This window comes from Brassica napus, chromosome C3 (assembly GCF_020379485.1).
Source record: "Brassica napus cultivar Da-Ae chromosome C3, Da-Ae, whole genome shotgun sequence".
Classification (NCBI taxonomy): domain Eukaryota; kingdom Viridiplantae; phylum Streptophyta; class Magnoliopsida; order Brassicales; family Brassicaceae; genus Brassica; species Brassica napus.
In genome coordinates this window covers 15,472,650-15,488,523 of record NC_063446.1, presented here as the reverse complement: position 1 = coordinate 15,488,523, position 15,874 = coordinate 15,472,650, and the positions used below count along the sequence as shown (strand labels likewise).

Sequence of the window (15,874 nt, the reverse complement as noted above, 5' to 3'; positions counted from 1 at the left end):
GCAAGCAGAATTGAAACTCAAGCTAGAAAAATGTTTATGAGTAAACAATTTCATTTTCATTTTCATTAATCTGCAAAATATTTTTTGCAATAGTGGGTTTATATACAAACATAAACACGGCATAAACCAATCTTTAAACCAAAAAAAAAAAAATACTAAACTATACATGATCAGGTATTCAAAGTATATACAAAGACTCCACTAATATTGTGTTTTTGAATAAATGGAGAATAATATTCTTCGAATTTGACTTCAAAACACTTTTCTTGTTGATAATCCATCTTTTCTAATTAACTAATTACTTTACCGGGCAGAGAATTTTAATTGTCTCTATATGTATCAGTCGAACAACAACATTATATATTGATATTGATAAAGCATTGAGAGAAAGTAAAGATTAGTTTTGGTTTCCGCTCACATTAATCAACGGTTTTGACTGCATACTTACTGCCTTACTTCCAACATGGGCCATGAACATTGCTTGTTTTTTTGAGACGTGATATCGCAAAACTTGACTGATTAAAATACGAAATATTAAGACAGTGACATAGTCCGTCTGGTCTAACGACATCTTCCTAGAACGACATCTGGATCGGATAGATTAACCGGTGGAAGTGAGAAAGCACTGTACGTAGAGCTCCCTCTTCTCATCTCTCTCATCGTCACCAACGCCGCAACCGTATTCCTAAATATCCCTTCTCCCGCAGCCGCTGAACTCACCGCCGCAGACCGCTCATATCCCCTCTCCGCTTCCGCATTCGACGCCGGAAACACCGCGTCAATCGTCGTCTCCCACTCCCTCACCAGCCTCGACACCAAATCCGTCTTGAAAAATGGTTGATGAAGAACTTTCTGTATAAATGGTGATCGCAATGCTCCCCCTCTTCTCTTGTCGTACTTCTTTAAAATCTTAGCTAATCCTGTTAGATAGAATGTTTTTTCTTCCTTAATTCTCCGACAAGATACACTTTAAGTAAAGATTCTCAATATTGGTTAACAGTAATTAAGTTTAATTACCAGTGTAGTTAATGTTGCTGTAATTAACGAGAAGTACCATCTCTCCATGGAAGTTAACAATGTCTTTTCTGATATCATCAATCTCCTCTCTGAACGTTTCATCATCATTGTCTCCACACTTTTCTACCAATCTCTGAATCCGATATTGCAATTCCTTCAAAAGTACAATATGTACATTAATTAAACTTTTAGTTCAAACTAAAACATATGTAAATTAGTACTATAATTAACCATTAGTTAAAAAAAACCAATGGTAACACCTAACTTACATAAGAAAATGGATTAAATATTTGTTTTGTCCTGAAAATTATAGAGCGATGAATTGCTAAAAGTTGTTGGATTACTTTATAAATCACACTAATATAAATTAAAATCCTCCAAAGATGTTCATATAATAAAATTAATTAATTCTCACTATATTGAATATTTCCTATCTACTTCACATTTATAGTTTGATAAAATATAGTATTTTATTTAGCAACCAATGATATATTTTTTTGATAAAATATAGTTATAGTATATAACGACCAATTAAATGATTTATTTATCATACATTTTTTAATAGTGGGAAAGTTAGCTCAGTGATTGGCTAAAAACTCAAAAGTTAAAACACATTGTAGCGAGTCAATTCTGATGATAAAGTGAACAAGAATGATATGTTATCATACCTTGTGGTAGATGATGAAATCTTCTTCTTGTTCCACAAAGAAAGCATTAAACTTATCGATCTCGGCGTTCAACAAACCGATGAAGATAATTTCAGCCGGATCTGGAGAAGAGATCAGATTCTTGAGTTCTTTGTAACGGAGAAACTTATCTCGCCACTCCGGCAACGACTCTTGTATTTGTTCTTTAATCCTCTTCCCAAACTTCATCAAAATACAATATTATGCAGTGTATCTTAAGTTTATATCCTTTCTCTTAACTGGAAAAAAGAAAGAAATGTATTATAATGAGATCTGGAGGAGGAAGAAGTTAATATAGAGATTTATAAATAGTGGTTATGTAATACAGTAGTAGAATATGAAAGAGGTGTTAATCAAAAAAAAAAAAAGAATATGAAAGAGGATATGCTTAGCTTTGGCGTGACCAAGTGTTGTGAAATGTGGCATGTACTAATTAAAGATATGAAATAAAAGTTAGATTATTGTTGCTGTTGATGTAAAAGATGACAAAATCCTCAGCATATTCGGTTTCAAGTTCTGTTTGAGTCTTATGTTTACATTTTCTATGTAACATATATAATTTTGAGTTTCTTATCTTTTGACCGGACCTTTTAGAGTATGTTTGGTATATAGGCATTACATGTTTTCTTGTTGATTTTATGTTATCTTTTCAAGGTATAAACTCTAGAATGTGAGGCTGATTCCTTGATCTTAATTACAATATTTTTACTATATTGATTTAATTCTGTTTGTTTATTTTTGAATGCATGCTGTTGATGTGACCGTGAATCACGTCGTTGAGAGACCGTCGTGCACAAGGAAAGAAAGAAATTGCCGGGACGTTTGTGAGATTAGAGATGAAAGTGACTACAAGTCTAAAATGTGCTTGAAAAATGGTAGTCACGTAGATCTTCGTGAAGTCCTTCGACAAAGAGATTTCAAAGATTCCAAGAGAATCAAGCATATGTGTGTTTCGTAGCAAAAACTAAAGGTTTAGCATACCCATTACAATAACTCAATAAACTTGCCCATTCAAGACCCGATACTAGCTCATTCTAGATTTCTAGGTCCACACGTTGATGAAATTTTATTACTTAAAAACTAAATTTAGTTGTAATTCATCTTTATTGTTTCCATAGTTTTTTTGTGTAAGTATTTCCTCAGTTGCATATTAATAATTAATCAACTCCAACGAACATGACTACACTTTATCGTTCATCACTATATGAACCTTGATTAGTATTTAGTACATATTTCTCCGGTTACTAAAAAGTAAAAAGCATACTCTAGGTATACAAGAAAACGTGATTCACTTGTATAAAAGCATGTCTTATTTTACCCCAAAAAAAGCATGGCGTAGAAAAAACATCATAGCATACAAATTACCAAGTTTTGCATAGGCATGTCCTAAAATGCATAGTTAGATCCTGGTAACAAGGAAAGAACATAATGTTCGTTAATATTGTAGTTTATGTTTCAGTTATCTCTCGAAAATGTAAACTCCTGAGTCTTGACCATATACTTTTTCTTGCATTTCGTGTTCGGCTCAAGAAAACTTCTAAAATGTATGGAACCTGCAAAATAGACTTATAGACATGCAACGTCTTCGATGAACTTTCGTTACCACTCGTTAGAAATTAGAATCCCTATTTAAAATAAATTTGTATTCATAATCAAATCTTACCCGTATATCCAATCCCCGTAATTGGTGTCTTAGTCTAATCCATAACAATGTATGATGTATCATAAGCAATAGATACGGACATTATCGTGTAACTTTGTCTAGATAAAAACTTCTAAACTTTATATGATTTGCCGGGAAAAAAAAAAGAAAACTCCAATATGACAAGCGTTAATCAAAGGGAATTAATCCATCGATCCACAATTCCAGATTGTATATTGAAATGCATGTTGTCGTGACTCACCTAGTCAACTTGGGTTGGGTATATACATTCAGAAAAGAAAAACACTTGTAACATATTAACATATACTTCCTTTTGTTACCAGATGTCAAATATGCGATGTTATTGTTATCTCACTTTACTTGTGGTTACCTCTTTGCATTGCATGCGATCTTCATTTTTTGTTATATACATTTGACACCTTTCTCTGTATGAGTTTCTTTTACATATCATAGCTTTACAAAGAGTGACCCCTTCACGGACTTCTTTAGTTCTTTAGTATGAACGTATCACATCTACTGGATTTTTCTGCAATTAAATATGTCCAAAACCAGTTGTGTGCGTATAAAATCAAATTATAAATTGGAAAATGAATATTTATCCATTTATAACAATTTAAAACTCTATGAAAACGTAATCTTATGAAAATAAAACTTAAGCTAAATAAAGTAATTTACCCCACCGTTATAACTTATTATAGCGTTTTTTTTGTTGTTGTTGTGCGTGTTCGCTCTTTTCGTAGACAAGTATAGAGAGGAAGTTCGTGTCAGTGTGGACATGATCTACTACTCTACTGGCAAAGCAAATGCATAAAATCGACTTACATATTTGAGACATAGAAAAGTTGTAAGGATTTAATAACAAACAAATAAAACCCTTGAAAACTTATACTAACGTTTTTGGTAGGCTTAGTCCGTTCCTTTCATAAAACCGTAATCATTCGATATATATATTGAAATATTCTTGAAAATTTACCAAACAAAGAGAAAGTCCCATTGAATATTCTATTTCTTTTAAAAATGAAAATAGATTAGTGATACTTTGTAAACACTAAACCCAAGTGATTAGCCAATAGCCACCAAACAAATCATGGATTAATGATTTTTTTCTTTGTAAACACTAGTGAGTAGCCACCAAACTGTGTAATAAGACTAGTTGAACCATCACAACCACTTGAAATCACAACTTTGTTGATATCTATTGGGTGGCGACTATGAACATTAGTTTTGATTCCAAATCATAACTAAAGAATAAAGTATACGTGAAGAATAATTCTAATGTGGTGGTAGTTCAAAACCCATAAGGCCAAATTTGATTCTACAGTGAAAATGATATAGAAACTAAAGTTGATTTCTTCCCTTTTTTTTAGATTTGACTTTTTTTTTTGTCTAATAGTAGGCCAAAGAGATAGATGGAGTGGGCACTCTCTAGCTCTTAAAATTGTACAGTAATACCTAAATCAAGAACTGATATGATTTAGTTACCTAAAACAAGTGAATAACTTTATAGAAACACTTTCTTCTTCTATTCACTAATCACAATTCAATGGTCTGTGATTTAGGCCAACACGAAGTGAGGCTAGTAGTGAAAGACTTGGCGTTAGAACATGTAAAAGTTGCATTTTAATATAAACCATAATAACAAAAACAAATAAAATATATAACCATAAAAATAAAATTGTTTTTAGAGTTTGATCAAACCAAAAAGAATAATATATATTTTTTTTAAGAAAAAAAGTGACAACTCGTATCACGCAAAGCTGTTACCTTTCGTTTTCACCATTCATTGAACACGACAGAGGTTTCATCATCTTCGTTTGGTGCAGGAAGATTAAGATCTATCATCGTCTGTTTCACTGATACTTCTTCTTCTTCTTTAACGCTTGGAACACTTTGATTTACAGACAATTCTCTCCTTGATCCGACGTTGTTGCTTCCGTGAGACCTCTTATGACCACCAAGCGCTTGTCCTGAAGTGAAAACCCTAAAACAGATCGGACATTGGTGAACTTTCTCGCACTCTATTTTCTCATGCTCTGTTTTCGTCGACGTCGTCATTGTTGTGAAAGTCTTGTTCTTTTTGTGGCTTGCTCTGTGCCCTCCTAATGCTTGATACGAATTGAACACTTTACCACAAGTCTCGCACTTGAATCTTCCTCTTCCTCTTCCTCCTCTGTTCTTGCTCGGTTTGTAATCTTCACGTTCATGATCTGTCTCATCATCTTCTACTACAATCGTCTTGTTCTTCTGTTGCTTCCACTTGTCTCTCGAGAGCATAATGAGACAAAGGGCTAGATCTTCCTCCGTCGTCGTGTCAGAAGCTTCTGAGCTGTGATGTTCCGGCTCTGTCCCCACCTCACAACCGGGTTGACTCGTTCTCACCTTCTTGAAGTCGTCGAAATCGAAAGATCCGAGCTTCCTAGTTCGCTTGGTACGTTTCCGAGTTGGATTCATCCTTGAGGACTCGGTTTCGCTTTCAAACTCTCCCCAATTCGCATGATCTTCTTCTTCTTCCTCATCAGACGAAGACGAAGCATCGGACTCTGTCTCCTCACTGAGTTGACTCGGCCGTTCAGTTAATTCATAAAGCTCACGTTTTGAAGGGAGGGTAAGCATGTGAGATCTCATGTGACCACCTAAAGCTCTTCCATTGAGGAAGCTCTTGAAGCAAAACCTACACTTGTGTCTCTCCATCTTCAATACAAAAAGCTTTTTTGGAGTTATCTCTCACAAAGAAAGAGAGAAGAAGAAGTAGAGAAGCTACAAAAGGAGAGTAGGTAACAAAAGCGTTCTGCTTCTACAGCCAACGAACTAATAAGAAGACGAAGAGAAGAATTAAAAAGAGAAATTAAAACTTAAAAAAAAACAATAAAATCCATTAATTAATTCAATCAAAAAACGGAAAAAAGAAAGAGTAAAATTTTGTTCTTTTGAATAATCTATACTATTAAAGCAGGATTCTATTGTCATAATTACCTTAGGGGCATGTTTCCTTCACTAACATTGCATGTTTCATTAAGGGCAACTAAGTAATATTAATAACAAATCTATATTGGGTCATTATTTTTGGATCCAGCCCAAATCAAATCTATCTTGGGCCATTTGGGCCTATTAAAAAATCAGATTCAATTCTCACCTTTTTTTTTTCCTTTGGACCATTGAGTCCAAGTTCAAATAATTTTTTTTCATCTATTTTTAATTATTATTTTTTTCTTTTCTTAATATAATTTAAGCATTCATAAAAATAATTGAATTTTTTTATTGAAAAGTATAAATCTTTATTAAAAGTATATAATTTTTTAATTAAAATATTAACCCCATAATAAAATTAATTTATCAGAGTTATACCAACTTAATTCATTAAAAAAATAAAGTTTAATTTTTTTAACATAAATAGTCATTTAAAATGAAATACGATAAATAAAGATAAAATTTTTAAGTCTTTTATAAAATAAAATACAAATATATGAAAATGTGACATTTACTAAATATTTGTCAATTGAAAAAAAAAACAAAAATAAATCCGCGCTTTCAAAGCGTTTGCCATGAAAGGGTGAAGAACGGACAATGTAACATGCGAGCTTTGCCCGTTTCTGAAACAACAACAAAAAAAAAACTAATCTTCACATTTCCCGTAATACCCTTCTTAAAAATAGCAAAAGTTATATTTTAACACCTTCAGACACTATAAGTTGTCTATTTTTGGCGCAAAATAATTAATTAACTTACCCATCTATTAAGGGCACTTTTGGTATTGTACAAGGTGATGTCTTTTTTTTTTTTTTTTCCTTCTTGTTGTTGTAACGAGTCACAGGACCAGAACAAAGCGTTGTCCAAAAACGAGGGGAAGAATGTTTAACACTTTATGGGCTGTCAGTTCTTCGGTTTGTGACCGCCACGTACTAATTTTAACGACGGTTATAAAACATATCCTCACCCACCAGTAACTTTATCTCTATAATGTAACAAAAAATAGATTAAATTTTCAGTTTTAGCCAACTGTCAAGTGACCATGTCTCTTAGCAAGTTATAAGCAAGCATGATTCTAATACCCACTTAATCTTAGTATAATCTTAGTTTAATTCCACTAATCACTCGAATCAAGACGCTTAGGAATGCCAAAAATTGTGAAAAAGATTGGTTTTCTCCTTTGATTTTGGATCTTCAAAGCTACAAAACAATGAGAAAAAGTCAAGTGTCCATAATTTTCGTTTCATCAATAACACTGCCACACGTTCTTGTTCAACAAATCAAATATACCAACTCAAGTCCATTAAACTTAAACCAAAGATTAACAAAACAAAAAAGGAGTAGACAATAGAAGATGTGAGCTAGTTGTTTTTGAAAGTGTATTATCTACTAAGATCAGCATTAACCCCACCTCTTAAATTGGTTCTTAAGAGGTGGGTCCCACAGTTTTAATAAAAATCACCTTTTAATGCTCTTCTGTAAGGGGCGTTTCTAACTCGGTTTTAGCACTGTTCGCGGACCCCATTGACACGTGGCGGGCCGCGATTAGTTAATCTTTTTTTAAAAAAAAATAATAAAAAAAAAATAATGAAAAAAAAATTCGCCTAAGAACCCGTTCAAGGGTTAATGATGCTCTACGCTGCAAACACATTTAACCATGGACCCACTAAATTTTATGCCTTTGGTTTAAAACAAACCTAACCATCTCACTTTATTTTCTGGTAGCACTGTACTAAACGTGATCAAACAACCCACACAGCGATCATGTGATCTTTTTGGATTCATTGAACTGATCATTCGAAGACTAAATCATCCATAAGGTAAAAAAAGTTGTAGTTTTACTTGTAAAGTGCATGGTAGATCACAAATCTAGAATCAAGTTAAAGTTAAACGTTCCATAATTGTAGGTTACAAAAACAATAAATATACTCAAAGAACTTACTTAGGAAGGTAATTTAACACACAATGACTTTTAACGGAAAGTTAGAGATCTTTTGAATCAATGGTGTGGAAGCAATTCACATACGCAAAGTGTTAAAGTTGCGATTCTTCTTCGATGGCATGAGTTTGGGTGTGACAGGTGACCAAGAAAATGAGGAGGAACACTATGTTCCTTAACATTCCTTAAATTTTTTACCATTCACGAGGAATATGTTTTTCTTTTCATTCTTCTTCGTTCCTTTATTTGTAGAGAATTATAGAACAAATCAATTTCTCATTAATTTTGATAAGGAACCATCATTCCTAAAATTTTATTCTTACTCATTCATTTCCTATCCGTTCCTATTGTTTCCACGATAGTTACCAGTCACATCCTTAGTGGTGGTGCCAAACCACTTACGCTACTCTCTTAAAGAAAAAAACTCACCACTCTTTTTAATTTTCAGTTGACTTGTCACGTTAGAACTTCATATTAATATTCCATTATTAATAAAGTATAGTAAGCATACATATATGTGTTGCTTATTTCCAGCATGTAACATTGGGTTCCTAGATAGTAATCACTTTTACACATTAATCAAATTGTTTGATGAGCGAATAGAAGTAGCAACACTCTTCATGAAGTCAACTGATAAAAGGCGTAAAATATACGGAAAATAAAAATAAAATTTGGTTTTTATTCAATATTAGTTATCTTTCCATAGTTGACTGAATGAAATAAGGAGTTCATTCAGAGAGCTTGATCTTGAGATTTTATGATTTATAGACAATTTCAATAATTTTTGCTTTTAACAATTTAGAAACTTTATTTTTGTATGTATTATTAATTCTTAATTTTTTTTGAGGATCATAAGTTAATGTTTCAAGTGCCTATATTAAAACTGAACAAGAGTTCATCAAAATCGAAAAAAACTGTAGAGGTTATATACCGATACTGCTATCGGATCGTCATTTCGCGTGAAAACCGAAAGTTCTACTAGTTCATAGTTAGTAGAAAAGAAAAGATTGCAATATAAAGTTTTGATCTTAAAAATTTAGAAATTTTATTTTTGTATGTATTATTAATTTTTAAATTTTTTGAGGATCATAAGTCAATGTTTCAAGTGCCTATATTAAAACTGAACAAGAGTTCATCAAAATAAAAAAAACTGTAGAGGTTATATACCGATACTGCTATCGGATCATCATTTCGCGTGAAACCCGAAAGTTGTACTAGTTCATAGTTAGTAGAAAAGAAGAGATTGCAATATAAAGTTCCAGTAAAGCCGGTTAAAATTTACTTTTCAATAACTAATCAAAAACAGTTTTGGGTTTATTGTATAATACATGCATTTAACATTCTTCCATTTTATGCTTGTAAATTCGTGTATGTTGCTCTTCTTCTCGCCGTATTCTCTCACACTAACATATGTAAATGCTCGTTAATATAAGACCACCCACAACGGGGATGTTGAACCACGTTTCAACCGTTGAATACATTACAATGAAGTTGTTGAAATTGTGTTGCTTATCTAGGTGGCTTCAAGGGTGTCGTAAAGTTTCAATATGTTGATAAAATTTTATGTGTCCCCGCTTACCCACATGTCACAAATTGAATGTCAGAAATATTGTACAATCTTTTTTTAAATTATATCAAAATTCGTATTTTTATGATCTATAAATATAGATTAATCTCATTTCATTTGGATGCATTAAAAAACATCATTTTTCACTATAATCAAGTTTTTTCTTGTTTTAAATATTTTTTGTTAAATGGATTCTAATAATAATTTCTTAACACTCAAAATTCTTCTTATTAAAAGTTATGTTATTTTAGTTTTTAAGTTAATTAAAATAAAAATATTATTAATATATACTTATTATATTATAAAATATAAAAATATGAATTAAAAATAGTGGGGTAGAGTGCTGAATTTTTTTTAAACAAACTATTGAAGATATCAAAAATAAAGTGGGTGTTGAATAAATTTGATAAATGAGGAAAAATATATATGGAATGTTAGAAAAAGAGTGTTGAAAATGAAATGGACGTTAAAACCATTGTAAATACTCTAACTAAGGGTTTGATTGGCGTTAGAGCTTTCATGGCTTTAGAGAATTACAAAGCAAGTCTAAATCAGACTTTTAACAATAATTGTCCTTCTAAAATGGCTAAAGTCACAACATAATTTTATTTTTTCTTTTTATTTTATTTCTAAATTTTTAATTCTTTTTATATTTAAAGCTCAGTATTTTTAGTGAGTAAATCTTATTTTTTTTTTATTTTGTTCTTTTAAGATCAATATTGCATTATCTTCCATGTCATATATATATTTCTTTCGTTACTAATATAATTTAACATCATTAAAAGAAACACTAAAGTAATATTCACAGATTCTATATTTCAAACTATTAATATTCTATATATATATATATATATACTTAATCTCACATTTAAAGTTTGTAAAGCATAATTCTAAAGCGAAAGTTTAAAGTTACCAATGGGAGCCTGAGTATATAAGAGAACCTGCGGAAGAAAGCCCATTAAAATAGTTAGGCCCATGACAGTTTTTTTTTGGGGCAACGACCCGTAACAGTTAAAAAACAAATGAATTAAACCTAAAACCCTAAATCTTCTTCCTCAGTCATCCTCTGTAACAGAGGTTTTTCCTCAGACCAAACCCTCCTCTACCTCTCTATCAGCACCGATGACGAAGAAGAGCGATGGAGCTAACGAGGACCAAGTGAAAGAACCCAAGAGGAATATCGTCCCTTCAAAATCCCAGAAAGAAGCAAAGGAAATGAAAAGCTCGAAAGAGGAAGAAGACCTTCTCTTAGACTCCGGCACTGATTCCGACTACGACGGAGATGTATTCTTCATCTTCTTCTCTTACTCCTTCATACGTTCGACCTCCTTCTTTGGTTAACTCTGTGTGTTTGTCATGTTCAGAGCTTGTCAGGCTCTTTGAACTCCGATGACTTCGACTCCGACATCTTCGACTCCGAGGACGACGATGATTCTCATAGAGAGACACAAGATGACGAGGGCTCAGATGAAGTGGTAGATAGTGAGAATGGCGAGGAGGAAGATGGGAGTGATGATGAAGGCTCTGAGCAACGTGAAGTAGCCGAAGAGAGCGATTCGTCAGAAGATGAGGTGGATGCTTCTCCTCTATAACGTTATGAAATTATATACAAAAGTTTTAATCTTGTTAAATCTGTTAGGTTACTCCAAGGAACACAGTTGGGGATGTTCCATTGGAATGGTACAAAGACGAGAAACATATCGGTTATGACATCACTGGTAAGAAGATTACCAAGAAGGAGAAACAAGACAAGCTTGACTCTTTTCTTGCAACTATGGATGACTCCAAGAACTGGTCTGTTTCAATACTTCTCTGTTTGTTTTTGGGTGTATATTAGTTAGTTAATAAACACTAGGCTGATGTAAGTTGGTAACACTTTAGGCGCAAAGTTTACGATGAGTATAATGATGAGGAAGTGGAGCTGACTAAAGAAGAGAGCAAACTCATTCGTAGAATGCTCAAAGGAGAAGCTCCACATGCTGACTTTGATCCATATGCGGTATGTTTGTAGTTTTATGTGTATAGCTCTTTATCTCAAAGATTTGGACCTTTTGATTGATTCTCTTGGTGGTGGTGTCAGCCTTATGTTGACTGGTTCAAATGGGACGATGCGATACATCCGCTCTCAAGTGCACCGGAACCCAAGAGAAGGTTCATCCCTTCAAAATGGGAAGCCAAAAAAGTTGTTAAGTTGGTTAGAGCGATAAGGAAGGGGCTGATCAAGTTTGATAAGCCTGAAGAGGAGCCTAATGTGTACCTTTTATGGGGTGATGATTCAGCTTCAGATCAAAAGAGCAAGCACTTGACTTATATTCCTCCACCCAAACTAAAACTTCCAGGACACGAGGAATCTTACAATCCTTCTTTGGAGTACATTCCATCAGAGGAAGAGAAAGCCTCTTATGAGTTGATGTATGAGGAAGATCGTCCAAAGTTCATTCCTAAAAGGTATGTAAAGCTTTGTTCAATAGTTGTCTTTGGTATTTGCTAGCTGAAGCCTCATGGTAAAATTTATATGTGCATAGGTTTACATCTCTGAGAAGCATCCCAGCTTATGAGAATGCACTTAAGGAGTCTTTTGACCGTTGTTTGGATCTTTACCTATGTCCCAGAGTCCGAAAGAAGAGAGTGAGTACTTAATTTGATCATCTCCTTTTCTCTGTGTTTTTAATCTCACAGTGTGTTTGTTTCTCCAGATAAACATTGATCCTGAATCTTTGAAGCCTAAGCTACCTAGTAGGAAGGATCTTAGACCTTATCCAAACTCATGTTATCTTGAGTATAAAGGCCATACAGGACCTGTTACTTCCATATCCACTGAACTTTCCGGCCAGTGGATAGCCTCAGGTATATATCATTTACTGTTTTGCATTCATTCTTCTTGAGCTTTCTTTTGTTTTGCACGATACCAATCTTTTGTGTTCATTTTCTTTTCTGTTCTTCAAAGGTTCAACTGATGGATCTGTTCGTATATGGGAAGTGGAGACTGGTAGATGCCTTAAGGTCTGGCAGTTTGATGAAGCTGTTAAGTGTGTTGCCTGGAATCCTCTTCCTGACTTTCCAATTCTAGCCGTCGCCATGTGAGTTGGGATCTTTGAGAGTTTATTTATCAGCTTCCGTATTCTGAAACCATCACATTTTACATTTGCAGGGGAGTAGATTTGTTTTTCCTGAACACTGAACTTGGCACTGATGAGGAACAACAAAGGATTGAAGAGCTGCTTCGCTTAGATAACCTTCCAGAACTTGATGAAGCTGGTAAGCGTCTCAGTATACACACCAACATGTTTGTAAGAAAATTATTAACTCCTCTCCTTATTTGTGTATATCTTGCACCATGTTAATCATAGCTGCAGCAATTGCAAAGTGGCTTCCAGATGAGAAATATCGAGGGATCAAGATAAGACACTTCAAGGTACACATTTACTTTAAAAGTCCTTGTTTGCAGTTAATGTCGGTTTTATTACGGGGAATCATACTCTAACCAGTGTTTTTAAAACCGTTGACCCCATGGTTGGACCAAGACCGACCCCATGGTTGGATCAGGTTAGACCATGAACCGATCACGTCGCCGGGTTAGATCTAATAATTGGTTTGACCATGAACTGGTTATGTAGTAGGATTGGATCTTAAAGCTATTGAACCGGATAAAAACCATTAAAACTATTAAAAATCCATAAACCAACCATATGAACAAAAAAAACTAGTTCATATTTATAATATTTTATATTTAATATTTATTTATCATATTTACTAACATTACTTTTAAATTACATATTAAAAATATATTGAACTAGGTTTACCTTCTGGTCCGGTTTTAAAAACATCGACTTTAACTGATTTTTTTCCTTCATATTATGTATTTTCAGAACCTATCGTATATTGACTGGCATCCAAGAGGAGACTATCTCTCAGCAGTCATGCCAGGAGGCGAAACGCGAGGTGTTGTAATACACCAGCTCTCAGCACATTCAACAAAAATGCTCCCAATAAAGATGCGTGGACTTCCAGTGTGCACACTTTTCCATCCCAATCACCGTGGCATCTTCATCATCGCCACGAAAAAGTACGTGCGTGTTTACAATCTTCACAAGAACGGAGAGCCTATAAAGAAGCTTGAGACAGGGTTGAGAGAAATCTCGTCCATGGCGATTCATCCTGGTGGTGATAATCTGGTAGTTGGAAGCAAAGAAGGGAAGATGTGTTGGTTTGACATGGACCTGTCTTCGAAACCTTACAAGATTCTCAAAAACCATCCTAAAGACATTACCAATGTGGGGTTTCACCGTTCGTATCCCTTGTTTGCTTCGTGCTCGGAGGATTCAACAGCTTATGTGTTCCATGGAAAGGTGTATAGTGATCTTAATGAGAATCCTTTGATTGTGCCGTTGGAGATTCTAAGAGGCCATTCTTCAAAAGGAGGTCAGTTTTTATTCTCCGTCAATCATGTGTTTCGATTCTTTAAGAAATTAAGAGGTTAATTCATATTAAGGGTTTTGAATTTTTTGATGGCAGGAGTCTTGGACTGCAAGTTTCATCCAAGGCAGCCATGGCTATTCACGGCAGGCGGTGACTCAGTTATCAAACTTTATTGCCATTAAGTTTATTCCAAGCCCTATTTCTTTTGACATTTGCAAGTTGTATTCGCCTCTCACATTGGCTTAACTTTTTGTATTGGAAAGTTATTTGTAAGACTTGTCTCCATAACATGAGAAATCCGGTACTATATAGTGGGTCATTTAAATCACAATTCTTTTATACCTATTAACCGTTCACTAAATATAACTATAATTAGAAATTGTATGTAGGCTTGGCATAATATTTGTAATCCATAATCCGAACCGAACCAAAAAATCTGATCCGTATCCGGTCCGAAATGTTAGAAAACCCCAAATGCATCTTGTAGAGTGTCACAAAACATATTCGTACTCAAAATGTTATTAACCGAGCCCGAACGGGTAATCTGAAAAACCAAAAACCCCGAAATAATATCCGAAAAACCCGATCTGAATATCCAAATTAGTATGCAATAGAAATATTTGAAATATAAATGTGTATTTCAAATATTAAGTTTCAAATTTATTTTGATATGATAATTAAAGATAAGTATTTTAAATTTAAATAAGTACCTTATATATCCAATTCTCTATAAATAAATTATTTATTATAGTTTTTAAAGATTTTAGATTTTACTTTGGGTTATCCAACTAATCCAATATAACCCAAATCTGAACGATATATGGTTACTTTATGGGGTTTATGATGTGATACAAATTAGCCGAAACAGATGTGTTATATCCGAACCCGACCCGTAATCACAAATTCAATAGAATGAGACCTAGGGTGTGTTACAAATTAGAACCAAAATCTGAAATACCCGATCCGAACACCAATGGATACCCGAACGTCCATGCCTACCCATGTGGATGTTTGTTTTAATTTTTTTATAAGTAAATATTGGATTTTCATGATTATTGATACATATTTTAACATTTATAGTATAACTAACCGTCTATTATTATATTTGCATAAATAATTATATAGTGTTAATGCGATAATTTTTTTTCAAATTATCATTTGTATCACATTTTCTTGCAATATATTTATTTTATTAGTTTGAGCTCAAGTTCTATATTTTTGAATATATTGTAAAATGGTATTTTTGAATATTATTTTATCAGTAGTTTATATATTTAAAATTTAGTGATTACATGTATAATTAAATTTTAAATTATTAGTAATACATAATTAATTAATTAATATGTAGAGATTTTGTTTCATTTCATTTTATGTCCAATATGTTTGAAACAATATATTTTATCATCAGTTAGTTAGAACACCAGCATTAATGAACCCCCGGTTGGGGTTCATTATTTGAATTTTTTTTTATTATTATTTTTTTTTTGATTTTTTTTTAAAATAAAAAAAAATATAAATTGACCAATAGCGGGCCGCCACGTGGCGTGGGCCCCGCTGAACAGTGACGACTCGGGTTCATACGGAAAGAGCGTGGCGAGACAGGATCATTACTATAG

At 33.4% G+C, this 15,874-nt stretch overlaps 3 protein-coding genes across 3 annotated transcripts; 1 reads left to right on the top strand and 2 right to left on the bottom strand.

Moving 5' to 3' along the window:
- Positions 1-504: 504 nt before the first annotated feature.
- Positions 505-1,978, bottom strand: LOC106386696 (SPX domain-containing protein 3-like). Its single transcript, NM_001315565.1, has 3 exons — positions 1,686-1,978; positions 1,018-1,171; positions 505-920 (listed from the first exon to the last, which is right to left on the bottom strand). Exons 1-3 carry the CDS (start codon positions 1,890-1,892, stop codon positions 562-564), a joined length of 720 nt encoding a protein of 239 aa, NP_001302494.1. The 5' UTR covers positions 1,893-1,978; the 3' UTR covers positions 505-561.
- A 3,152-nt stretch (positions 1,979-5,130) lies between these two features.
- On the bottom strand, positions 5,131-6,276 carry LOC106385452 (zinc finger protein ZAT4). Its single transcript, XM_022695955.2, has one exon. The coding sequence runs from the start codon at positions 6,055-6,057 to the stop codon at positions 5,140-5,142; it is 918 nt and encodes a 305-aa protein (XP_022551676.1). The 5' UTR covers positions 6,058-6,276; the 3' UTR covers positions 5,131-5,139.
- Positions 6,277-10,876: 4,600 nt separating this feature from the next.
- LOC106388218 (ribosome biogenesis protein BOP1 homolog) lies at positions 10,877-14,589 on the top strand. The gene is made up of 12 exons (XM_013828250.3): positions 10,877-11,123; positions 11,204-11,410; positions 11,479-11,633; positions 11,721-11,838; positions 11,920-12,287; positions 12,365-12,467; positions 12,536-12,686; positions 12,787-12,919; positions 12,991-13,097; positions 13,190-13,254; positions 13,709-14,261; positions 14,355-14,589. The coding sequence occupies exons 1-12, from the start codon at positions 10,962-10,964 to the stop codon at positions 14,438-14,440; spliced, it is 2,208 nt and encodes a 735-aa protein (XP_013683704.2). The 5' UTR covers positions 10,877-10,961; the 3' UTR covers positions 14,441-14,589.
- The last annotated feature ends 1,285 nt before the right edge of the window (positions 14,590-15,874 follow it).